This window comes from Eumetopias jubatus, unplaced genomic scaffold, assembly GCF_037043125.1.
Source record: "Eumetopias jubatus isolate StellerSeaLion01/CBP00866 unplaced genomic scaffold, mEumJub1_p1.0 scaffold_4, whole genome shotgun sequence".
NCBI classification, from domain to species: Eukaryota; Metazoa; Chordata; class Mammalia; order Carnivora; family Otariidae; genus Eumetopias; species Eumetopias jubatus.
Window position 1 is genome coordinate 7,698,905 of NW_028274810.1, and position 27,358 is coordinate 7,726,262.

General features: G+C 38.8%; 1 protein-coding gene and 2 non-coding genes across 3 annotated transcripts in view; all 3 read left to right on the forward strand.

Annotated features, from left to right (window-relative positions):
- SPAG17 (sperm associated antigen 17) overlaps positions 1–27,358 on the forward strand; it is a 218,652-nt gene that overhangs the window by 159,052 nt on the left and 32,242 nt on the right. Inside the window, exons 30-34 of the mRNA XM_088022251.1 lie at positions 7,490–7,707; positions 13,163–13,307; positions 14,921–15,075; positions 25,118–25,306; positions 26,990–27,135. Of these exons, the coding sequence (XP_087878377.1) occupies positions 7,490–7,707; positions 13,163–13,307; positions 14,921–15,075; positions 25,118–25,306; positions 26,990–27,135 (853 nt within the window). The remainder of the gene's footprint in view (positions 1–7,489; positions 7,708–13,162; positions 13,308–14,920; positions 15,076–25,117; positions 25,307–26,989; positions 27,136–27,358) is intronic.
- Positions 19,186–19,265, forward strand: LOC114208143 (small nucleolar RNA U2-19). Its single transcript, XR_003608985.1, has one exon. It is a non-coding gene; the product is annotated as a small nucleolar RNA U2-19 (small nucleolar RNA).
- LOC114208142 (small nucleolar RNA U2-30) lies at positions 19,423–19,492 on the forward strand. The gene has a single exon (XR_003608984.1). It is a non-coding gene; the product is annotated as a small nucleolar RNA U2-30 (small nucleolar RNA).

A 27,358-nucleotide genomic window follows, 5' to 3' on the forward strand; every position in this document is an offset into this window, starting at 1 on the left:
GAACCAGCTCCTAGTTTTGTTGATCTGTTCTACTCTTCTCTTGGTTTCTAGTTCATTGATTTCTTCTCTGATCTTTATTATTTCTCTTCTCCTGCTGGGTTTAGGCCTTATTTGCTGTTCTTTCTCCAGCTCCTTTAGGTGTAGGGTTAGGTTGTGTATTTGAGATCTTTCTTGTTTCTTGAGAAAGGCTTGTATTGCTCTATACTTTCCTCTCAGGACTGCCTTTGCTATATCCCAAAGATTTTGAACAGTTGTGTTTTCATTTTCATTGGTTTCCATGAATTTTTTTAATTCCTCTTTAATTTCCTGGTTGACCCATTCCTTCTTTAGTAGGATGCTCTTTAGCGTCCATGTATTTGAGTTCTTTCCGACTTTCCTCTTGTGATTGAGTTCTAGTTTCAAAGCATTGTGGTCTGAAAATATGCAGGGAATGATCCCAATCTCTTGGTACCGGTTGAGACCTGATTTGCGACCTAGGATGTGATCAATTCTGGAGAATGTTCCATGGGCACTAGAGAAGAATGTGTATTCCGTTGCTTTGGGATGGAATGTTCTGAATATGTCTGTGAAGTCCGTTTGTTCCAGTGTGTCATTTAAAGTCTTTATTTCCTTGTTGATCTTTTGCTTAGATGATCTGTCCATTTCAGTGAGGGGGGTGTTAAAGTCCCCCACTATTATTGTATTGTTGTCAATGTGTTTCTTTGCTTTTGTTATTAATTGCCTTATATAATTGGCTGCTCCCATGTTAGGGGCATAGATATTTACAATTGTTAGATCTTCTTGTTGGATAGACCCTTTAAGTAGGATATAGTGTCCTTCCTCATGTCTTATTACAGTCTTTGTTTTAAAATCTAATTTATCTGATACAAGGATTGCCACCCCAGCTTTCTTTTGGTGTCCATTAGCATGGTCAATTCTTTTCCACACCCTCACTTTCAATCTGGGGGTGTCTTTGGGTCTAAAATGAGTCTCTTGCAGACAGCATATTGATGGGTCTTGTTTTTTAATCCAATCTGACAGCCTGTGTCTTTTGATTGGGGCATTGAGCCCATTTACATTCAGGGTAATTATTGAGGTATGAATTCAGTGCCCTTGTATTGCCTGTAAGTTGACTGTTACTGTATATTGTCTGCGTTCCTTTCTGATCTATGCTGCTTTTAGGCTCTCTTTTTGCTTAGAGGACCCCTTTCAATATTTCTTGGAGGGCTGGTTTCGTGTTTGCAAATTCCTTTAGTTTTTGTTTGTCCTGGAAGGTTTTTATCACTCCTTCAATTTTCAATGAGAGCCTAGCTGGATATAGTATTCTTGGCTGTATATTTTTCTCATTTAGTGCTCTGAAGATATCATGCCAGTCCTTTCTGGCCTGCCAGGTCTCTATGGATAGGTCTGTTGCCAATCTAATATTTCTACCATTGTAGGTTATATATCTCTTCTCCTGAGCTGCTTTCAGGATTTTCTCTTTGTCTCTGAGACTCGTAAGTTTTATTATTATAGATGTCGGGGTGTTGACCTATTTTTACTGATTTTGAGAGGGGTTCTCTGTGCCTCCTGGATTTTGATGCCTGTTTCCTTCCCCACATTAGGGAAGTTCTCTGCTATTATTTGCTCCAATATACCTTCTGCCCCTCTCTCTATATCTTCTTCTTCTGGGATCCCAATTATTCTAATGTTTCATCTTATTGTACCACTTATCTCTCGAATTCTGCCCTCGTTATCCTGTAGTTGTTTCTCTCTTTTTCTCAGCCTCTTTATTTTCCATCATTTGGTCTTCTATATCGCTGATTCTCTCTCCTGCCTCATTTATCCTAGCAGTTAGTGCCCCCATTTTTTATTGCACCTCATTAATAGCCTTTCTGATTTCAACTTGGTTAGATTTTAGTTCTTTTATTTCTCCAGAAAGGGTTTCTCTAATAACTTCCAGCTTTTTTCAAGCCCAGCTAGTATCTTTAAAGTCATGATTCTGAACTCTAGGTCCGACATCGTACCAATGTCCGTATTGAGTAGGTCCCTGGCTGACGGTAGTACCTCTTGGTCTTTTTGCTGAGGTGATTTTTTTTATCTTGTCATTTTGTCCAGAGAAGAACAGATGAATGAGAGAACAAAATGCTAACAGGTTAACAACGTCCCCAGCAAATATACTCTATACAAATCAGAAAAGACCTGAAACCCAGGGAAAAGAAAGGGACAGAAAGAAAAAAGAAAGAGAAAAGTAAGAAAAAAAAAAACAAAAAGAAAAAGATAAAAGCAAAAACAGAACAATACAAAAAAACAGAATATGATCAAATATGATCAGGCTAGTGCATAGATCAGTGCCACACATTAGATTTTGGGTGTATTTTGGTCTGTTAGAAAAAAGTGCCTCCTCAGATTTTAAAGGAAGAAAGACTTATATATGTACAAAATAAGGGTCGATACAATGAAGGGATGGAAGATGACTGTAAAAATGAAAATTATAAAAGATTTTATAAAAGGAATTGATAAGATAAGAAGTTGTTTGAAAAAAGAAAGAAGATTTAAATAAATAAATAAATAAATAAAGGGAGAGAATGTGATCAGGCAGGAGACTAGAACAAAGCCATACACTTGTGATTTAGGGTATATTTTGATCTGTTAGAAGAATCTGTATCTCAAAATTTTAAAGAGAGAACAACTTATATATATATGCCAAAAATAGGGGTAACTACTATGAAGGGATAAAATATGACTCTAAAAATGAAAAATAAAAAATGTTTTTTTTTTAAAAAGGGATTGATAAGATGTTGGTTGAAAAAGGGAAAAAGAAAAATAAACAGTTAAAAAATTAACTTTGAAAAACTAATGAATCATGGTAAAAAAAACCATGAATTCTATGTGCAGTATTCCCCTAGCACTGGAGTTCTCCTGTTCTCTCTCCTTGATCGGTAAACTTGGTCTTGGCTTGCTGGCTGTTCGTGCTGATCTTCTGGGGGAGGGGCCTGTTGCCATGGTTCCCAAATGTCTTTGCCGGAGGCTGAACTGCCCCGCCCTTGGCGGTCCGGGCTAAGCAAGCTGCTCGGGTTTGCTCTCAGGAGCTTTTGTTCCCTGCAAGCTCACGGTACAGCTTTGGAGGACCAGGGCGAAAATGGTGGCCTCCCAATCTCCACCCGGAGGAGCCGAGAACTCGGGCCCCCGCTCCTCCGTGCGCCCCCAGATAAAAGCAGTCAGTCACTCCGGTCTCCCCGGTCTCCGGCCGCACTCCGTGCTCACCCAGCCTGTGACCGAGCGTTTCTATCTCTGGCACCCGACCCCGTGTGGAGTCTCTAAACCCAGCAGATCCCTGCGGTGCGCTCCCGCGCCACTCCTCCCGGGTGAGGGAGGGGAGTCTCCCCGGATCTGCCGCCTGTTGGGTCCCTGCTGGAGGAGCAGTGGCCCGACTGGGCCACGGATCACAGTTTATGGCAACCCCGAGCTGAGAGCCCGCGCCTCGGCTCCGTCTCTGCAGCGGGCTTCCCCGCTCTGATACCTGGGAGCTCTGCTGCACTCAGGCACCCCCGGTCTTTCTGTGACCCCGAGGGTCCTGAGACCACACTGTCCCACGAGGGTTCCACCCCCCACTTAGCCACTGGAGCGACGTCCCTCCGCGGAGCTGACTTCTAAAATTTCCAATTTGTGCCCCGCGGCTCTATCACTTGCCAGAAGCGGCCGACGGAGGCCCCCTCCCCCGCCGTCTATCCTCCCAAATATCGCCTCGGATTCACTTCTCCGCCCGCCCTACCTTCCAGTAAGTGGTCGCTTCTCTGTTCAGAGTTGTTGCTACTCTCTTCTTCGATCTCCTGTTTGAGTTCGTAGGTGTTCAGAATGGTTTGGTCCCTATCCAGCTGAATTCCTGAGACCAGACGAAATCCAGGTCTCCTGCTCCTCCGCCATCTTGCTCCGTCCCCCTATAGTGAGTGAATTCTGACTCAGGTGAGAGTGGGGATTTTCAGGGAATTTTCAGAACAAACAATGATGAGTCTCTGGGAATGGGGCTTTTAGGGAAAATTCCAGGCCTATTGGCCCCCTCCAGCAGCTGCTACACTGTTGGTTTTCACAGCTGCTACGATTCCAAGGCTACTGTTTTTCAAGGCTCCTGTACAGCTGGAGATGGGCAAGTTGTAACACCACAAAGCAGTGGTTCTTCCTGAGATTCAGCTGATTGTTGCAATTCTTTGGTTTATTTCCAGAGTTCTGAAAGAGTTGTTTTTTTTTTTTAAGATTTTATTTATTTATTTATTTATTTGCTTATTTATTTATTTATTTATTTAACAGAGAGACACACAGCAAGAGAGGAAACATAAGCAGAGGGAGTGGGAGAGGGAGAAGCAGGCTTCCCGCCCAGCAGGGAGTCCGATGCGAGGCTCCATCCCAGGACCCTGGGATCATGACCTGTGCGAAAGGCAGATGCTTAATGACTGAACCACCCAGGCACCCCATAGAGTTGATTTTGATTTTTTTTTTCCAGTGTTCTCACTGTTTTGTTGGAAGAATGGCCTTTTGAAGGTCCTTTCTTGCCGTTCCAGAAGTGCTTCTCCCATCTCACAAGACATGCTATTTAGTATTTTCATTATTTTTTTAGCTCTAAATATTTTCTAATTTCCATAATGACTTCCTTTTTGACCCACAAGTTATTTAAACATGTTTCTATATTTGCAAAACTATGAAGTGTTTCTAGGATTTTTTAATAATCGATTTTTAACTAATTTTTTGAAATTCATTGAAACATGATGTATAGCCCCAAATATGGGCAAGTGTTTAAAAAAGTCTGTGTATGATTGAAAAGGGCATGTATCCTGCAGTTATTGAGTATAGTGTTCTCTTTATAACAGTTAGATCAAAACTGTTAGCTGTGTTATCCAATCTATTTTCAAGTTCAGCAAACTTCTCTGCAAAGGGTAAGAAAAATTTTTTTTTATTATATTCAATTAGCCAACATATTACTAGTACATCATTAGTTTTTGATGCAGTGTTCAATGATTCATTAGTTGTGTATAACACCCAGTGTTTATTTAGACTTTATGAGCCATATTGTCCCGGTCACAACTACTCACCTCTGCCATTGTAGCATGAAAATAGCCATACATAATTAAGTGAGCATGGTGTATTGGGTTTAAATAAAACTTATTTATGGACACTAAAATTTGAATTTCATGTAATTTTCATGTATCACAAAATATTATTCTTTTGATTTTTTAATTATATAGAAATGTCAAAAGAAGCATTACTTCACAGACTACAACAACAGACAGCAAGCCATATTTGCTCTACAGGTCAAAACTTGCCAATCCCTATTGTATAACTTCACTGATATTTTTAATCTACTATATCAGTTTATTCAGCAGAAGTATGTTTATTTTTTTAGTAATAATAATAATAATAATATTTGCTTTTATTTTTTATTTTTTTTGAGAGTGAAAATAGTATTTTATTTTTTTTATTTTTTCATTCTGTTAGTCACCATACAGTACATCATTAGTTTTTGATGTAGCAGAAGTATGTTTTTTTTTTTAAGATTTTATTTATTTATTTGAGAGAGAGAGAATGAGAAATAGAGAGCACGAGAGGGAAGAGGGTCAGAGAGAGAAGCAGACTCCCTGCTGAGCAGGGAGCCCGATGTGGGACTCGATCCCGGGACTCCAGGATCATGACCTGAGCCGAAGGCAGTCGCTTAACCAACTGAGCCACCCAGGCGCCCAGCAGTATGTTTAAATAAGGGTAAAATAGTCTATCCAGTGCTCTACTCCTTATAATTTAATCTTTATTTCTGAAATTATTGTATCTTTTTAATAGTTCTGTAAGATTTTTCTTTATAAACTTTGAGGATGTGATTTTATTAACTTACAAATTTAGATATCTTTATGGTAAATTTAACTTCTTATCAGTAGGCGGTGGCTTTTTGTTCTAATATTTTTTTTTTTTTGCCCTTATGTCTATTTTGCTTATATTATTATAGCCACACCAGCTATTATTTAATCCCTTTGCATTATAACTTTTTCATACTTTATTTTACTTTCAGGGGTTTATGTTTAAATGTATCTCGTGTAAGCAACTTATAGGTGAATATTTTAAAAATTCAGTTTGATAATTTTTGCCTTTTAACCAGAGCTTCTAATCCATTTATTATATAACAGATATTTTCTGAAAATGTCTTTATGTTGTCCCCACCCTTGGATGATAATTTCACTAGGTACAGAATTCTGAATTAATAGGTGTTTCCTCTCCAGCATATTGACAAAAATTCCTTAGATTCTTCTTGCTTCCAGTGTTGCTGTCGAAAAGTTGGCTCTCAGTCTAATTGTTGTTGCCATGAAGATAATCTAACTGCCTTGAAAATACTGTATTTTTCTTATTATAATTTCAATACAATTTAGCTAGGTGTGGATTTCTTTTTATTTATCCAAGTGAGAATAAATTGGGATTATTGAATCTATGGATTAGTATCTTTCATTTGTTCTGGAAAATTCTCAATAATTACTTCTTTAAATGTTTATGTTCCATTTTTTGCATATATTAGAGAATTTTACCTCTCTTTTATTATTTCTATTACTTTGACTCTCTGAGAGTCATTCTAAATAATTTCCTTAGGTCTATCAGTTCTCTTTTAATGCTCTGGAAATAGAAATAAGTCCAAATTAAATTTGGGCAAAGGTAAAGCTTAGCTTCTTGCATATGTCTTATTGGGCTCTTCCCATTAGTTAAATCTGCATCTTAGGCCAAGATCCATCTCTGATGCACATTTCATACTCTGAATCTGAGGAATCTTCCTAGAGTTAACAATCCTTCACTACCTTTGCTTGTAATTTGCTTCTGGGTCTGCGTTTACCTCATCATTGAGGTTTGATAACACTGGCCAATCTCATCTAGAGATCACTCATCATTATTTATACAAATGGAGCAAATCTATCCATGATAGAGGGATTGAGGTATTATTCACAGAGTTCCATAAGGTTTTTTCAGTTCTGTATTCCTTACCAAATAGATGGTGTTGGGGGGGGTGGGTTGGGAGGAGGAATGCGTCAAATGATTATCCATGTAGTAGTTGAATTGTACAAATCCTCTCCCCTAGTGAAAGGCCAAAGATATATGCCTGGTTGGTAAAGTTCTCCAGATCCAGAGCTAAAGAAAGCTTTCTCCTATCTAAGACTAACAAAATGACAAAATCAGGGGAATGAAGAGTTAAAAATCTGGGAAAATGCTAGAGTTCAGTAAGTCAAAAGAAGGAATCTGAGGTACGGAGCAAAGGTAAGCTTTAAAAACTCGGGTACAAAACCCCAAATCTGGAATCCAGGGAGCTATAGGCAATACCCAAAATTATATAGAAATTGACCAGAATAGATATTTTTCCCACTTGAGAAATAATATAATTGATGAATACAACTTAGAATTTCTATGCCACAGTGTCTGAGGTAGCTTACAGTGTGTTAAGACTTAATGAATAATCTACATAATTGATATTATAATTATATTGTGTTTGATTTTACTTGAACTTCTGCAGGAAAAAGTCACAAAAATCAGTCATCAATTGCACATAAGAATGAAAGCCATGAACCTCACCCAGAGACAGTTCAAAGAGTAACTCCTGTGGAGGTTCGTGTAGGCACCTGGTTTACAACCACACCTGAAGGAAATCGGATTGGCACCAAAGGATTAGAAAGAATAACAGACATGACCCCATTATTATCCTTTAAGGCCACAGATCCTGTCAATGGAACGGTATGGCAAACTATTGTATAATGCAAAATTTTTATAAATCATTAGAGTTCTGAAACAACACATTAGAAGAGCACCTGACAAATAATTAATTTTCTGTAACTACTTGGTAAATAGTGGGTGGATGGATGAACAGATGGCTCCATCTTTGCAAACACAAAACCTTTGTGTGGTTTGTTTGATTAGAAAAATGTACCATGAAATACTAATTTTTGAAATGAGAAACAGATCATGAATATCTATATCACATCTAATACATATAAGATTGTGTCATATATTTCTTTATCTTGAATATATTTGTGTGTATGTCTTATCTTCTAGAAACTGAGGGGCTACACTTTGTTCCTATTTCTTTGTGTGCAACTGAAATGAGTGCTAGAAATTTATTCATGATCCATGACTTCAAAGAATGTATAGTATATTTAAGGAGATGCTCACATTAAATAATTCAAGAATTTGGCAACATTACAGAGCAACTGGACAAAAGATTTGTAGCCTAAGAATAAGTGACAAATGAGTGGTATAGAAAATAATGGTTTGGGGTCACCTCGATGGTGCAGTCAGTTAAATGGCCAACTCTTGGTTTTGGCTCAAGTCACAATCTCAGAGTCGTGAGATTGAGCCCCACGTCCAGCTCTGCACTTATGCAGAGTCTACTTGAGATTCTCTCTCTCCCTCTGCCCCTCCCCTTACTCGTGTGCCCTCTCTCTCTTAAATAAATAAAGAAATAAAATCTTCAAAAAAAAGAAAGAAAAGAAAAGAATGGTTTGGCTTATGATGTGAAATCAAACCCCTGGGATGAACAATAGTACCTTCTATGGGGCAGGCCTTCAGTTAGGGGGTTGTTGTTTTTTTTTTTAAAGATTTTATTTATTTGACAGAAAGAGAGATAGCGAGAGCAGGAACACAAGCAGGAGGAGGGGGAGAGGGAGAAGCAGTCTTCCCTCCGAGCAGGGAGCCCGGCCCCAGGACCCTGGTATCATGACCTGAGCCGAAGACAGATGCCTAACAACTGAGCCACCAGGCACCCCTTGGGGGTTGGGGTTTTGTGTACATTATCTCATTCAGTCTCCGCACCAATGAATATTATATTACACTGGTGAGGAAATTGGGCCTCAGCAAGTTAAGTAATGCAGTCAAGAGTACACATTCAGGAAGTGCTGGATCCCAATTAGAAGCAGTTATTGGTGACTGAAAACTGAGCTCTTTCCATTCCTCAGCTAGTCCTCTGACATCTCATGTGGAGCTTTGCAGTACCCTTTGCAGTACCCATGACATGATGGATAGTTGCCTTATATCTGGGTTTGGGACTTCCTACCCTTGTTTATAACCATGTGCTGCTGGTCCAAAGCAAAATGACTGCTCACTATCGAGATGAATTACATTATCTAACCAAACGTGTTTTCCTTTCTTCTTTAGTCTACTTCTGAAATAGTTTTGTAATCTCTTACCTTGTCTGCTAGTTGTATTTTTTGTGAGACTAAAAGTACATATCATCTCAGGAAGGTTTTCTGGTCACTTCAAATAACTCCCTTTCATTCAGCCCCTGATGTAGATTATTTAGCATAATATGCAAATGCGATTAATATTTCTTAGTAACTCTCAATTTCCCTAATTATCACCTATCACCATTTTATGGAAGCATGAACTAATGTCCAAGAGCCTGGATTCAAGCATTCGTTGAACATCAGACACCTAACAGATTAATAAAAACAACAGTAATAATAATATTGACTGAGTGCTCGCTATTTGCCAAGCTCTCTTCTCCTTTTATTCTCACAACAGATTTGTGTTGTTTCCATTTTACAGATGAGGCAAAAACAGAAAGGTTAAATAACTTTCCCCAAAGCGCAGAGCAAGTAGCAGAGTCAGAACCTCAAGGTTGCATTCCAGATCCCGTGTGCTTAGCCACCAGGGAAATAAGGGCCAAGAAATCACACAGTTGTATGAAACAAAATTGAAAATGGATGTTTTTTCATGACACCTGACATGAAGTACCACTAAATTAGAGGTGTGGGCACTGCCCTCGTGGTGACACAGACCTGGTTTTGAACCCCAGCCACACTCCTACTGGTTGTGTGACTTTGGACAAGCTTCTAATCCAGTTTTTCTTATTTACAGAATGGAGATAATAGTCATTACCTGAAACAGTTGATAAGGTTGAGGCCAGATCCAACACTATCAGGTGTTCAGTAAATAGTCTTGCTACTGTATTCTTCCCACCACTGAGAATAATAATTTTCCCACCATATGATGACCAGAAAGTGTCAGTGGTATGTGGTGTTATGTAATGTTTAAATAATTCTAAATAATAGTATGTAAATATCTCTACTAGCTAAAGAGATAGTATTAACCCTGCTGACTTGATGACTGACTAAATGTTAATCACTTTGCCAACGTTATCTCGCTTAATCCACACTGCCTCCCTGAAGAAGATACTAGTGTTGCCTTCATTTTGCAGATGAGAGAACTAGAGCACAGAGAAGTTAAGCCACTTGCCTAAGTTGCCCAGCCATCCGTGAAGTTAGGATTTGAACTCAGGCAGCTTTACTCCAGAGCTCAGGCTCTCGACCACTATACTCTTTTTTTTTTTTTTTTAATTAACATACAATGTGTTACCTGCTTCAGGGGTACAGGTCTGTGATTCATCAGTCTTACACAATTCACAGTGCTCACCATAGCACATACCCTCCCCAATGTCCATCACCCAGCCACCCCAACCCTCTCACCCCCTCCCCTCCAGCAACCCTCAGTTTGTTTCCTGAGATTCAGAGTCTTATGATTTGTCTCTCTCTCTGGTTTCATCTTGTTTCATTTTTCCTCTCTTCCCTTATGATCCTCTGTCTTGTTTCTCAAATTCTTCGTATCAATGAGATCATATGATACTTGTCTTTCTCCGATTGACTTATTTCACTTAACATAATACCCTCTAGTTCCATCCATGTTGTTGCAAATGGCAAGATTTCATTTTTTGGTGGCTGCATAATATTCCATTGTATATATATATACCACATCTTCTTTATCCATTCATCTGTCGATGGACATCTGGGCTCTTCCCATAGTTTGGCTATTATGGACATTGCTGCTATAAACATCAGGGTGCATACATCAGGGTGCATGTGCCCCTTCAGATCGCTACATTTGTATCTTTGGGGTAAATACCCAGTAGTGCAATTGCTGGGTCAAAGGGTAGCTCTATTTTCAACTTTCTGAGGAATCTCCATACTGTTTTCCAGAGTGGCTGCACCAGCTTGCATTCCCACCAACAGTGTAGGAGGGTTCTCCTTTCTCCACATCCCCGCCAACATCTGTCGTTTCCTGACTTGTTACTTTTAGCCATTCTGACTTCAACCACTATATTCTTCAGCAGTATTTCTCATTAAACACATTGGCTGAGAGCTCCAATGATAAGAACCTAAAATAATGACAGCATGCATTTCTCTCATATATAGTGATTTCTGCCTACTATAAAGAGATAAGAAGGCAATTATCACCTGCTTCCAACAGCCACATACTTGAATCAAAACACAGCTAACAAACCTGCTGTCACATCCATCTGGACTCTTCAGTGAAATACTGTGTCCCTTACAGTTAGGACAGTACAAGTTAGAAAATACTCAATGATATAATTTGCAATACTGTTATTGCCAGTTGGACACCATCCGGGCAAGGAAGGGGGGAAGGAAGCATAAATGGGCAGAGGGAGAACCTGAGCTGTGGCACAGACCCGACAAAGCCTTAACCAACTGGCAGGGGCTCAGGAGCCAGTATGCTCTGTGTCCCAAGTCTGGTAGCAGGAAGCAGACTGGTATGCCCCTGCCTCACTCAGTCACTGGACGCAGTTACCCTGGAAAGCTGTGAGTCAGGCAAAGCATCTCTCTGCACCTGGGGCAGACACGGAAAGAGCTGAGAGCCGGAAGCTATTTGCTGATAGCCCCCCGCCCCACAGTTGGGGAGCAAGTCCTCTGTTGAAGAGAGATACAGGCCAAGCATCTCCATATCTGCCACAACTACACATACACACACACACACACGCGCGCGCACGCGCAACTGGGGGTGTAGAGCTTCACTGGTCAACCATTGAGCTACTGTATGTAAGGGCCTGATCATTCTTTCGGAGTGAAGCACTTGTCAGGACTAAGTGAATTTTTTTTTCTGGGACTGCTACTCTTTAGTCCTGCTTTGGCTCTCCTTGGGATAAAGGCTGAAGTCCTTAATCACAGTTTAAAGCTCTCTCTAATTTGGTCCTTCATCTTCTAGCCTCACCTCCTACCCTTCTCCTCTCTGCTTCTTGGGGTCCTTTGAATCCCCCGTGCTGCTCCCCTGCATCAACACACCCAAACCAAGCTCTGGCCTTGCTTCCTCAGAGGGGAAGCCAAACCACATCAGAAGTCTCACTATAGACACTGACCAAGTGATCCCTCCACGGGCTCCTTCGAGGTCTTCCTTAATGACCGTCTTTCTTCTGGTCTGTAACTCCTGGAGGATAGGGACTTAAACTTTAGTCTCATCCAATATCGTACCCCCAGCATCTGTCATAGTTCACAGCACATGGCCGGCACTCCATGTCGGAACAGACCTGGGACATACGGGGCTGACCAGGTTACTACCCTTCGGCTTCCTGCCTTGGATGATAACAGCTATTTTCCTTCTCAGACCTTCCATCCATCTTCCACAGTAACCCTCTCCACTGGAATAGAAGACATTACAAGTTAAAATTAACAACCAAACTAACAGCACATCCAGGCTTTAATCTGCACCTGTACTTGCTCTGCTTTAGGGAAGGACACAAGGCAGCAAATGCAGCATGATGGGTGGGGTGCCCTCGTCCAACTGGGGGGCCCAGCAACAAGCCACAGGCACAGCTTCCTTTACCCCTCCAGCCCACATGGGACATGACTGGCAGCCACAGACAAGAGCCTGTGAGTGTGTGGATCGGCTTGAAACACAGAGAAGCCACAGCCTCTGTTCCCCACCAATCTTCATGTTCTGTTCTGACATTAGACTGAGATGGCATGGCAAGCAATGCAGCCTCCACCGACCATGTTCACCTTATACCTGTAATTTTCAAGGAGGCAGGACCTGGGGTCATTTTCCCAGACAGAGCAGAGCCAGGCCAGTCCTGATGTTAACTTTGTTTCTCACAAATACACAATGATGGGAGGAGCATCGATTTCCAAGTCAAACAGCCTTAGTCGAACACCAGCCCTGGCGCTTGCTGAGTGAACTTGAGCAAATTTCTTAACTTCTCTAAACCTACATTCCCTCATCTACAAAATAGGGATAGCACTGCCTGCCTCCCAGGATTGTTGCAAAACTTTGACCAAGTAGAGGAGATCAAACTTTAGCTTATAAATGGATAACCAGGATTTTGATGGTATTCAATGGGGTATAAAAATAAACGCACTTGGGATGAACCACCTGACCAAATGATAGTGCTCTGCCTTTGTATGTTCAGGTCATGACAACTCGAGAAGACGGAGTGGTCATTGTGGAAAGAAAAGATGGTACTCGGATAGTGGATCATGCCGATGGTACCAGAATCACAACTTTTTATCAAGTTTATGAAGATCATATTACTCCTCCAGATGATCACAAAATAAGTAAGTTTTATTTTTCAAGCATGTGACATTATTTGTGTCTTTAGAATAAGATGAGTAGAAACCTCACTGCTTTTTTTAACCCACACATAAGAAAAATAATTTTTTGAAGAACTCTCTCAACCAAAGAATACGCGTGCAGTCTAGAGCAGGGCCTCTATGGCCCTTTTGTTACTTTTTTTTTTTTTTTTTATCCTCCACAGACGTGGGAGTGATAAAAGCTCCAGCTGGCTGTCTAGTTGGCTATATATTACTATCTAGATGGGTAGTAATAGTACCTTTTTCCATTTTCACTGCTAAAATATAGTCTGGATTGGTGGCAACTAAAAGTTAATGATCATGACTTCATTGCCTGGGACATTAGCTCTCAGACGTGTTTCCGTTGATACTTATGGAACCTGATTTGCGTAGAGGTGACCTCAGTAAGGTCCTCTTTCAATTCGGAACATGCCTCTCATTGTCAGAGAGACGGCGTGAGAGAAGAACAAGCTGCAGGTGCTAATTAACAGGAACCCGGGCAGAGACTCTAAAAGCATAATGCCTTCCCTAACCTAAATTTAAACAAGATTTTTAAAGACAAATTATTCCCTGACTCCCCTTTCTTTAATTCCAGATTTTATTTGTTTAATGCATTAAATGCTTCCTTGCCAAATTAAGTGCAACAAAACTGGCAAGCAAGTGGGAAAAGACCAACCTTCGTATCCCACTGGTTAGAGGGAGAATTAAAAGAGCCACTGGAGAGGGCAATTTAAAAATATAAGTTTAAAATGTGCATATCCTATGGTGCACTAACTCCACTTCTGGGTATATGTAGAAAGACACTCTCAACAACACTTTTACCTGTTTGCACAAGGAAACAGGTTCAGGGTGCTACTTGCAACACCAAGTATGATATCAAAATGCTGGGAAATCGATGTCCATCAACAGCGGAATAGAAACATACAATGCAGTATATTCTTACAAAAGAATACTATGTAGTAGTTAAAAGGAATGAAGTTCACACATACACACATATACCTACACACCTATATATCAAGATAGCTAAAGGTCTCAAAGCGATATCAAGTAGAAAAAAGTAGGTATAGAATGATACATACAGTAATATGTAATGTATGCATATTTAAAGCGCACAGAAGACGATACATTATTTTGATTCGTATATTTATAGAAAAGATAAAAGTCGACTTCAAGAGAAGGGAATAAACCCAGAGATAAGGAGAAAAGTGAACTTCAACTTACCTGTAATTTTTCTCTTATATACATATGAAGAATGTTGAAACAGATATGGCAAACTATTAACAAGTGTAAATTTTGATTGGTGAGTGCATGAATAGTTAAATTATTTGTTACGCTCTTCTGGGTGTTTTCAATCTCTCAAAATAAAAACAGTAGTGAGAACAAAACAGCACACTAAATTAAGTAGGAAGAGTTATTCTGGAAGAATTACTCTGCATTGACAGTGAGTAGGCCACACACCAGCCCTGTGGAGTGAGTTCTCAGCACTTGGTCTCAACTTCTAGTCCAGGTGGCCAGGAGACAGGAGCAAACTCAGCAGGCAGGCGTGTTTCCCAATGTGTGCATCTTGTCAGATCTGCTTCCCTTGCATTTGCTTGCAGCTGAAAGTCCTCAAACTGTCACCAGGCAGGTGAAGTGCATGCGGATAGAAAACTCACACTATGCCACTATCATCACCAACTGCGAGGACAGTAGCTGCTGTACCACCTTTGGGGATGGAACGTCTATTATTGCAAAGCCACAGGGAACATACCAGGTGGGTCTAGGGGGAAATGAGGAGTGCCAAAGAGAAGTGGCCATTCAACTAAGAAAACCCACTCCTCTGGGGCGGTGAATATTCCTGCCATGTACAGCTGTTGTTCCTTTTATCTCGTGTTCTTAGAACACACTTCTCAATCTCTTTTTATTTACTCATCTTCTCTTTACAGTCCATTACAGAAAAACACTGTCCCGCTTGTCTTACAATGCTTTGGTATTTGGGGATCAAGGTTTTAAACCAGAATGTATTTGTTGGGGATCTTTTATGTGGTAGGTGGCAGGCACTGTTAGAAGCACCCGTGTGATCTGTCCTGTGCCTACCCAACCAGCTTCACCTCCTGCCACCTCTGTCCTTATGCACACTCTCCCGTCCTTCCTATCGCCTGTCCATTGCCACTTCACCAAGAGTCCCCACAGGGTGGGAGGGAGCATATGATCGGTGCGGTCCTAGGAGAGCAGCTTGCGAAGCTTTGTTCTTGAAGGCTCAGGAGGGAGCACTGTTAGCAACTCCTGTACCTTCCTCCGTTTCCCTATTCATCACAACCACCTCGTGTCAGCCTGTGGTCCCTTCAGCCTTGGAAGGATTTGCCCTCATCTTTCCACTTGCCGGAGAAGAGACACAAGTGCCAGGATGTCACATACAATGGCACAGGACACTGAGAGCACAGAACCAGAAGGTGACTGACAAAGACCTCAGTGACAGACATTTGTTATTGTGAAAGTTGCTAAAGCCAGGTTATCCCTCCCATCTCTCCAAGTAAGCTTATCCTACTTCCTCTTCCAGTGCAGATTGTTCCGGAGCAAGGCAGGTGCTGAAAGTGAGACACGATTGTGAAGTGTGGCAGTGGGCTAAGGGGTGCAATTCTTCTTCTACAATACTCAGGATGTCCATTTTGCCCAGCACGTTGGCAGCATCCATATTCCAGTACCACGTGTGCTGTCAGATGTCGTGAGAATCCCCCAAGATTGTGTGATGAGGCCATTTTTTGTCTTGCCTTATTTTAGTCCCAAACTCAAATGGTTGCAACTACGAGGGCAAAGGAATTTTAGAACCAATGACAGTTGCCACTGGAGAAAGAGACATAAACAGAAAAGAGATCCAACCGAGACACATTCAGTGTCTGCCACTATTGTGTAGCCACTTGTTCCTTCCAGGTTTGCCCCATCTCCCAAAACACAGCCCAAGAATGGATTGGAAGGTTGACCACTCTTGGTTGAGAAACACACAGACCTTAGTTCCCAACTGGAAAAAAAAAAAAAAACGCCTCCAAATAAATTTACCAACACCTATTACAGTTCTGTAGTTGTATAGCACTGAAAGATGGCATTCAAAAATACCCTCTGCCCATCCCCTATTGATTGGTCATCACTTCATCACTCACCAGCATGAGAATAATGGGCAGTATGATGAGCGAGCCCGGATTTTAAGCAATGTAATAAAAAAAAAAAAAAAAAGGAGGTAGAGCTTGTAGGTTGGATCATACTGGCATAAAAGAACAGTATGACTACTCTCTTTCAGAAGCCCGTTCCAGCACATACACACACACGTACACACACTTGTAACTTAGCAGCACTAAAAAGATTAACCAAGACATCAAATAGGAGGCAGGTATAACAGTTGCTATCCTCTATGACTATAATGTGTCACAAGTAGGGATGGGACCATCCACCCAGCTAGAGGCTTTCAGGAAGACAAAATGATAAATAATGGGTCTATTATCCCCCATGGGAAACCTCTGTCCCTCATTCTAGGAACTGAAACCAGTTTCTCTAGACCAGAAGGCCTATTGTCTTTCTGGGGAAAGTATGTGTACGTGTGTGTCTATGTGCTGGAATGGGCTTCTGAAAGAGAGTAGTCATACTGTTCTTTTATGCCAGTATGATCCAACCTAAGTGGTTCCTTTGGGGAAGATACAGAAATGTAATAAGCATTTGTAAGAATACTTCGGAAAAGGACTTCAAGAGTCCTTGTCTTTGTTAGCAATACTATAAACAAACACCTTATAATAATGGAATGTGGTTATATCCTCTACTCGGTATGTGAAATCAGCTGGAAGAGGCAAATTTTATAGTAAACTTTGAGCAGTATATGTAAAATATGAGAATGTAAAATCATGAGAATTCTATTTGCTAACTGGCTATCGGGTTAATCAAAAACAATCTCTAGCAGAAAATGTGAGTCATCACTATATTTGCCATGTTGGGCCTGTAGGCTTCAGCATAGATGTTTCTCCAGGTTAACTTCCTAGAAAGAAATGTGCATCCAGTTTATCAGGTTTACTTTTGTCATTTCTATATTGTTGCTTCACCTGGTCTATGGTATTTGTCTTAACAGTGGATGTTACAGGACATCCCTTGTCTGTCCAGAGTAGCTTTCAGTAAATCATGGAGTCAAATCTGACAGTTTGGGTCCATTTTGATGAGGACTTTTGGAGGCCAGGAATGTTGCAAATTTAACCACCACCAGTGTCTACTCTAAAATGTGCCTGAAACCACAGAAGAGTCTCAGAATTAGCCAAGGTCCAATGGGGTTCTCTGGGTCTGGGCAATGGTGGGTAGTCAGTATGAGACACTTCCAGAATGGTAGAGTAAGGACCTCTGAAAATACATTACTACACAAAAACGACTAGAAAACTGAAAATATTGTCAAAATCAACTTTCTCAGAACTCTGGAAATTAACCAAAGGATTACAACAATCAGAAAAACAAAGAAAGAGAAAGACTCAATCCTGGGAAGTACAGCAAGATTCCTGGTGATTTCACTTGCCATATTCCCTTCCCCACCCCCAGCTTCATGGTACCCTTGAAAATCAACACCCTCACATTCATGATAGCAATGAAAACCAGCATGCCAGCAAACACTGAAAGAGGAAGAATAGATTTAGAGCTCTCCAAAAGTCTCATCACAAAATATTGTCATTGTTGACCTGTTTGGCAGTTCCCTGGAAACCCCATTTGCAAGGGTTATCTTTATTTGATCTGACTCTGAGCTCACTCACCACAGACTTTTCCCCAAATGGAGGTAATTATTTAACATTACAGCTGCCTGAATTGGCAATAACAAACAAGAGGGTGAACAAAAAAAAGGAACAGCTGGGGAACAGAAGCCCATATAAGGCTTTGAAAAGCTCTGACACATTCCTTGGAATCATCCTCTTCTGAGGGCTCTGTTTGCATACTGGGGTATTTTTTTCAGTACTCCAGCTAGAAGTTTATAACTCTACTTAGCCTTCACTCCCTGCTTATGCAGATCCTCTTGATCAGCAAGAGTGAAAGATTAGGGCTTTCTGAGCTCTTTTCCAGGCATGCATACAGTCCTGCACATGAATGTGGCTTTCTAGATTCCAAGGAATATGTGCTTATAATGTATAAAGATGTAATTTTTTTTTTTTTACGATACTAACACAAAGTAGGAGGGAAGGAATAGAGCTATATAGGAGCAAAGATTTTGTATAATATTGAAATTAAGTTAGTATTATTTCAATCTTGATGGTTATAAATTAAGACATTATTTGTGATCTTCAAGAAACCTAAGAAAATAATGGAAAAATATATAGTAAAAGAAACAAGGGAACTAAAATGGCACACTAAAAATGTCTATTTAAAGGCAGTAATGGATGAATACAGGGGGAAAAGAAGCATAAAGCATATAGAAAACAAATAAAAAATTGGAAGATATAAATCTGACTTCAGTAATTACATTAAGTATAAATGAATTAAATAATCCAATAAAAAAGCAGATATTGGAAGAATGGATTAAAAAACATGATCCACATATATGCTGTTGACAAGAGATACACTTATATGGTCAAAGACACAACAGTTTGAAGGGAAAAGGATGAAAATAGATAGACCTGCAGTAACTAATTGAAAGGGAACTAGAGTGGCTATACTAATTCAGACAAAATAGATCATACAACAAAATATTATCAGAGACAAAAAGGTTATGTTATAATGATAAAAGGATTACTCCATCAAGAAAACATAACAACTATAAACATATTAGGCACCTAACAACACGTCCAAAACACCTAAGTATTTCCAGAGTTGTACATTATACAATTTAAAATGTCAAGTTTTTTCTCTGGGATCTGCTCTTACTGAAGTGGATCAGTGATGAAATTAGCCAAATCTGAGCATCAGAAGACCTTGCAGTCTACCTGATGCATGATCTCTGTAGTTCTGAGAAGCAAACATAATTTAAAACAATAAGGGCTTGTGTCTGGAGATGTGTGTGTATGTGTGTATGTGTGTGTATAAAGGTGACTGTGTATAACTGAGGACTTGAATGAGATTGGGGGAAGGAGAAGGGGAGATGTGTGTGTGTGTGAGACTAATGAGTTCTGAGCAATGATGAAAAGGTTTTACTACTGACCTTTACAACTATAAAGGCTTCTACACTTGATCTGAGTTCAGAATTAAAGAAAAAGAAGTCTAGTTTTAAATAGTAAAAACTGGCTTAGTTAAAATGAGAAATAGACAATTCAACAATAATATTTGGGGGACTTTAGTAGCCCATTTTCAGTAATGGATAAAATAATAAACAATAAAAGTGAATAATAAAAGAAAAATAAAAGACTTAAACAGCAGAATAACCCAACAAGACCTACTAGACATCTATAGAACACTCCACTCATCAACAATAAAATACATTATTCTCAAGTGCACATGGAACATTCTTCAGGAAAGACTATGTTTTATACCACAAAACAAGTCTCAGTAGATTTAAAAGGATCAAAATCATACAAAATATTTTCTACCACCACCATGGAATTAAATTAAAAATTAGTAACAGAAAGAAGTTTGGGAAATCCACAAATATGTGAAAATTAACACGGAGAAGAAATCACAAGAAAATTGCTTTGAGATGACTGAAAATAAAACCTTAATATACCAAAACCTATGGAATGCTGCAAAAGCAATGCACAAAGGAAAATTTCTAGTTTTATATTGCCTAAATGTGTATATTATAAAAGATCTCAAATCAATAACCTAACTTTCCACCTAAGAAACTAGAAAAAAGAAGGCAAACTAAAATCAAAGCAAACATATAGAAGTAAATAATAGATTATAATAGAAATAAATAAAAGACAGAATAGAAAACAATAGAGTCAACAAAACCAGAAATTGTTTCTTTGAAAAGATCAACAGAATTGAAAACTTTTAAGGAGAGAGAGAGAAAGGGAGAAAGAGAGAGAGAGGGAGAGAGAGGGGAGACCCAAATTACTAGAATTAAGAATGAAAGAGAAAACATTTTTTCCAACCTTCCAGAAATGAAAAGAATTATAAGCAAATACTATGAACATCAACAGATTAGATACCATAGATGAAATAGATAAATTTCTGGAAAGGTACAAACTTCTAAATCTGAGTTAAGAAGAACTAAAAAATCAGAATAGACCTATGAGAAGTAAAGAGATTGAATTGGTAATTTTAAAACTTAGCACACAGAAAAGCCCAGGCCCAGATGGCCTCACTGGTAAATTCTACCAAACATTTACGGAAGAATTACTGTTAAATTCTACCAAACATTTACAGAAGAATTAATATTGAAGAATTTTCACAAACTCTTCCAATATACAGAAGAGAAGGGAACACTTCCCAGCTAATTCTATCTGGTCAGTATTACCCTGTTACCTAAACCAGACAAAGATATCGCAAGAAAACTCCAGACCAGTATCTCTTATGAAGATAGATAAAAATCCTCAAGAAAATGCTAGCCAACTGAATCCAGCAACATGTAAAAAGGATTATACATTGTCACCAAGTGGGATTTATCCCCAAAATTTAAGGTTGGTTCAAGATGCAAAAATCAATCAATATAATATACGATATTAAAAAATAAAGGGCAGAAACCACATGATTATCTACATAAGACTCAGAAAAAGCATTTGACAGAATTCAACACCCTTTCATGATTAAAAAAAAAAAAAACTCAATGCACTAGGAATAGAAGGAAACTTCTTCAACCTCATAAAGGGCATCTACAAAACAAAACAAAACAAAACAAAACAACTCACAGCTAACAATCAGCATTCTTATTGGTAAAAAACTAAAGGCTTTCCCACTAAGATCAGGCACAGGACATGAATGTTTGCTCTCATCCTTCCAATTCAACATTGTACTGAAGGCTCTAACCAGGGCAATCAGACAATAAGAATAAATAATGTGCAAGCAGATTGGAAAGGAAAAAGTAAAACATCTCTCTTTTTACAGATGATATAAAAGTGTATTTAGAAAATCCTAAGGAAGGCAATCTACCAAGAACACAATGTACACACACACACACAATTAGAACTAATAAAAAAGTTCAGCAAGTTTGCAAGATATAAGATCAATATACAAAAGTCAGTTGTATTTTTCTACATTAACAAAGAGCAATCCAAAATTGAAATTAAGAAAACAATTCTGTTTAAAGTAGCATCAAAAGGAATAAAATACTTCTCTTCAACAAATGGTATTGGGAAAACTGGACAGCAAAAGAATGAAACTCAACCACTTTCTTATACTATACACAAAAATAAACTTAAAATGGATTAAAGACCTAAATGTGAAATGTGAAACCATAAAAGTCCTAGAAGAGGGCACAGGCAGTAATTTCTCTGACACTGGCTGTAGCTATATTTTTTTTAGATATGTTTTCTGGAGCAAGGGAAACAAAAGCAAAAACAAACTGTTGGGACAACATTAAAATTCCTTCTGCACAGTGAAGGAAACAATCAACAAAAACTAAAGGAAAACCTACTGAATGGGAGAAGATATTTGCAAATGATGTATCTGATAAAGGGTTAGTATCCAAAAAATATAAAGAACTTACACAACTCAACACACACACAAAATAAGTAACCCAATAAAAAAATGGGCAGAAGACGTGAACAGACATTTTTCCAAAGAAGACATACAGACATGAAAAGAAGTTCAACATCACTCATCATCAGGGAAATACAAATCAAAACGACAACGAGAGATCACCTCACACTTGTCAGAATGGCTAAAATCAACAATATGAGAAGCAACAGGTGTTGACGGGGATGTGGAGAAAAAGGAACCCTTTGCACTGTTGGTGGGAATTTGAACTGGGGCAACCATTTTGGAAAACAGTATGGACCTTCCTCAAAAAGTTAAAAATAGGACTGCCCTATGATCCAGTAATGGCACTACTGGGTATTTACCCAAACAATACAAAACCCCTAATCTGGAAGGATATATGCACCCCTATGTTTATTGAGCATTATTTACGATAACCAAATTATGGAAACAGCTCAAATGTCCATTGATAGATGAATGGATAAAGAAGATGTAATATATATATATACATATACATATACATATACATATACATATATATATATATATATATACACACACACACACACGCATGATGGAATATTACTCAGCCATAAAAAAGGAATGAAATCTTGCCATCTGCAGCAACATGGATGGAGCTACAGAGTATAATTATAATCCTAAGTAAAATAAGTCAGTCAGAGTGAGACAAATAGCTTATGATTTCACTCATATGTGGAATTTAAGAAACAAAAAAATGCAGAAAGGGAAAAAAGACAGTGATAAGCCAAGAAACAGACTTCTAACCATAGAGAACAAACTGATGATTACTAGAGGAGAGGTGAGTGTGGGATGGGTGAAATAGGTGATATGGATTTAAAAAAAGGAATAAAATAATTAGAAACAAATTTAATAAGACTTATACACTGAAAATTACAAAATATCACTGAAAGAAATTAAAGAAAACCTAATAAATGGAAAACATCACATGTTAAGTTTGTGGAAGACTTAATATTGTTAAGATGGCAGTACTCCCTACATTCTTTATTAACATCCCAGCTGCCTTTTTTGCAAAACTTGATAAGCTGATACCAAAATTCTTATGTAAATTCGAAGTACTCTGAATAGCCAAAACAATCTTGAAAAAGAATGAAGTTAGATGACTCACACTTCCTGATTTCAAAACTTACTACAAAGCTACAGTAATCAAGACAGTGTGGTACTAGAATAAAAATAGGCATATAGATCAATAGAATAGAACTAGGTATTCATTTATTACCAACTTGTGGTCAATAAACTTTTTGTAAGCATGCCAAGCTAATTCAGTGGGGAAAAGAATAGTCTTTCAACAAATGGTGAATAAAGTTGGACAGGTACCTTACACTATACACAGAAATGAATTCAAGGGCGCCTGGGTGGCTCAGTTGGTTAAGTGACTGCCTTCGGCTCAGGTCATGATCCTGGATTCCCAGGATGGAGTCCCACATGAGGCTCCCTGCTCGGCAGGGAGTCTGCTTCTCCCTCTGACCCTCCCCCTCTCATGCTCTCTCTCTCTCTCTCTCTCATTCTCTCTCTCTCTCTCAAATAAATAAAATCTTAAAAAAAAAGAACAAGAAAGAATTTGCTTTAAAAAAATGAATTCAAAAGCGCAAGGACTTAATTGTAAAAGGTCAAACGACAAACCTCTTAGAAGAAAACATAGTGTAAATCTTCATGTCTTTGAATCTGGCAACAGTTTCTTAGATGACACCAAAAGCACAAACTTTCATCAAAAAGAGAAAAGTCTGTGCTTTTAAGGGATACCACCCAGTGAAAAGACAACCTACAGAATGGAAGATATTATTTGTAAATCATACAAATGATAATAATCTAGTATCCAGAATATATAAAGAACTACTACAACTCAGCAATGAAGACTAACAACCCAATTTTTTTAAATGGGAAAGGATCTGAATAGACATTTCTCCAAAGAAGTGATATAAATGACAAATAAGCACATGAAAAGATGCTGAACATCATTAGTCATTAGGGAATTGCAAATTAAACTATGAGATACTACTTCCCACCCACAAAAATTACTGGAATAAAAAAGACAGACAGTAATAAGTGTTAGTGAGATTGTGGGGAAATTAAAACCCTCCTACATTGCCGATAGGAATGTATAATGGTGCAATCACTTTGGAAAACAGTTTCGCAGTTCCTCAAAAAGTTAAAAATAGAGTTATCATATAACCCAGCAATTCCACTCCTAGGTAGATGTCCAAGGGAAATTAATATATACATCCACTCAAAAATTTGTATGCAGATATTGATAGCATTGTTAATAACAGCAAGATGGTGAAAATAACACATAGGTCCAATCAACTCACAAATAAACAAAATTGTATATATCTATACAATGGAATATTATTCATCCATGAAAAAGAAGGAAGTATTGATACACACAACAACATGGATGAATCTTGAAAATATTATGCTAAGTGAAAGAAGCCAGACACAAAAGGCCTCATATTGCAGGCTTCCATCTGTATGAAGTATCTAGAATATTCAAATCCATAGAGATAGCTGATCACTGGTTGCCAGGAGCTAGGGTCAGGGGTGATGCAGAGTGACTGCTCATGACATTAGCGTTTCTTTTTGGGATGCTGAAAATGTTCTGAAATTAGTGATAACATTTGCACATGTTTTTGAACATAGTAAAATCCATTGAATGTATACTTTATGGTATGTGAATTGTGCCTCAAAAATGAGTCTATCTGAACCAGAAGTCATTACATGAAAGCTAATACTTAAGGACTGTGTCAGCCACCAGAGGAATGCAGACAAATAAGAGTTCCTAAAAGCCTTTGTCCTATAGCTTCTGACTGTTCGAGATACATTTTGCCCAAGAACATGAAGGATTCCAAACATTTTTAATAGAGGCGAGTGTGTTGACTTCAGTTAAAATATATTTTTATTATTTCATGTTAAATATCTGACATAAAAAGACACAAGGCAATTACTTGGAAAAGATATTAAAGTGAGTAGATAAATTATGAGGACGCGAAAGGAATTATTATTATTCAGTTTGCCTCCTTATCAGGGAGCCCTTCCCAAAGCTCAAGTCCTCTCTTAGATAATATTTTTTTTCCTGGAAAAAAAACAATTTATGGCTGAGATCTATGTATAATTTTTTTTCCTAAAAAGGATTTTCCAAATCCTTCATGTTGAACAAGACATTTTAAGTAATTTCTCTCTTTCTGATACCTTTGCAGGTGTTACCTCCAAACACAGGCTGCCTCCACATTGATAGGGATTGCTCAGCTATATATTGCCATGAATTAAGCAGTGATATATACCATCCTTTCCAAAAACGTGAGCAGCTAAGAGTTAGCAGGTACATCATGAAGCACACATCAGAGGTTATCTGTGAGGTCCTGGATCCTGAGGGAAATACCTTTCAGGTAAAGTGCATCATTAGAATGGAGAGAGGGGCTGGATTTTTTTTTTTTTTTTTTTTTTTTTTGAGATATTTCACACTACAGCGCTTCCATGAAGCTTTATACCTTGGCGGCCTTGGGATTAGTTATCCACTTACTGCCGATACTTTGCATAAGCAATAATGAATGTCAATATCTTTGCTTCTCAAGTGTACTTCCAAGGGGATAGAAAGTCAAACAGTTGGGATGGTAGAAATGTTAAGTCCAAATAAAGAATTAGAATGGAAGGGAAGAAACATTACTAAGCATTTAAAAATAATGCCAACAAAAAAAAAAAAATGATATAAGAATGGTCTGTATCCAGGATAATTGAGAACGAGTTTGCTTGACTAGGCAGAGAATTCACGGTGAGAAGTATCAATTAGTGAGGGTTCTAGTATGATGGAAGATGGGAAGGTGGGAGCAGCACTTAGCTAGTAGATGGTAGAGCTCTATCTTCTGTTTCTCTGTCCTTCAACACCACAACTATCCTCTTACATCCAGGCCTAAAGCTGGCAAACCATGGCCACCTCTTTATATAGGCCCATGAGCTAAAAATGGCTTTTATATTTTTAAATGGTTGGAAAAACTCAAAAGAAGAATATTTCATGACACATAAAAATTATAGGAAATTCAAATCTCAATGTCATGATATAGTTTTATTGGAACACAGCCATGCTCATTCGTCTCTGACTGCTTTTGCATACAATGGTAGAGATGAGTAGTTGCAAAAGAAACTGTGTGGCCTACAAATCCTAAAATATTTACTCCCTGGCCCTTGACAAAAAATGGTTTGCCAACCCCTGCTCTAAGCGTTTCTCCTTGTTTCACTCCTCCACCCAACAGAAGTTTGTGTATCAGCTAGTAGGTGGTGAAGTTGTTTTTTAGATTTGGAACCATAGCACAGAGTCCCCAGCTTTGGTTTGGTATGCAGAGTAGCCCTGATCCTGCTTGGCTTTTTGGCGCTCAAAAAATGAGACTCTTCCCAGCATGAGTTCAGGCTGCTAACAAATTTCAATTTATAGTGAATTGAAATTGAACCTTAAAGCCCTAAACCCTCTAGGTTTAAACACATGGGACATTTAGGCCAAGCATTCTTCTAGGCATTAATGCTCTTCTTGGGCATCTCCTTCAGTGGTCTTTCAGCCTGAACCACACTCCTTCATGGAGAGATCCATGCCATATCTAAATAGTAGTAATGGCTAGAACATTTCTTCTCATGCTGATACTACATCTCATGCTGATACTAAAGATTTAGTATCATGAATCCTGATTCTGCACTTGCAATCACAGAATATAAACTTCTCCACACTATCACTTCCTTAGTATTTCAAGACGACTATGACGTAAGTAGTCTCTCGTCAATGTTTAAATCCCCAGTTCCTAACTAATGCTCAAAAGATAAGGTTTTGAGTCCCCTGCTATCTTTGCCACCTTCCTCTGAGTATATTCCAGTTTGTCTTCACAGTCTCGGTGTGGTTTGTAAGTCGAGATGTGCCACTGGGTTTTCACTTTTATTAATACCAACTGTACTTAGTGAATATTACCTTGGAGATAAATATCCCTGATTTTCTGAATATACCAAAAGATCACATGCTTTCTCAAATGGGAAACATAAGCTTCGTGACATTTCTTTTCTTTTAGTTTCTTATATGCTTTGTCCCTTAGGTTATGGCTGATGGTAGCATATCAACTATGGCACCTGAAAACAATTTGGAAGAGGATTTAAGTGAAAAAGCTGAAGGCTATGATAATTTATCATCTACTCACATTTATAAGAATCATCTGCAAATCTATGGTGAACACGTGCCCAGGTAATATGATAAAAATAATACCATGACTTTTTTTTTAAGGATTTTATTCACTTATTTGAGAGAGAGAGACAGAGCACAGGCAGAAGCAGGGGGGAGGCGGAGGGAGAGGCAGACTCCCTGCTCAGCAGGGAGCCCAACTCGGGGCTTGATCCCAGGACCCTGAGATCATGACCTGAGCTGAAGGCAGACAATTAACCAACTGAGCCACCCAGGCACCACTGAC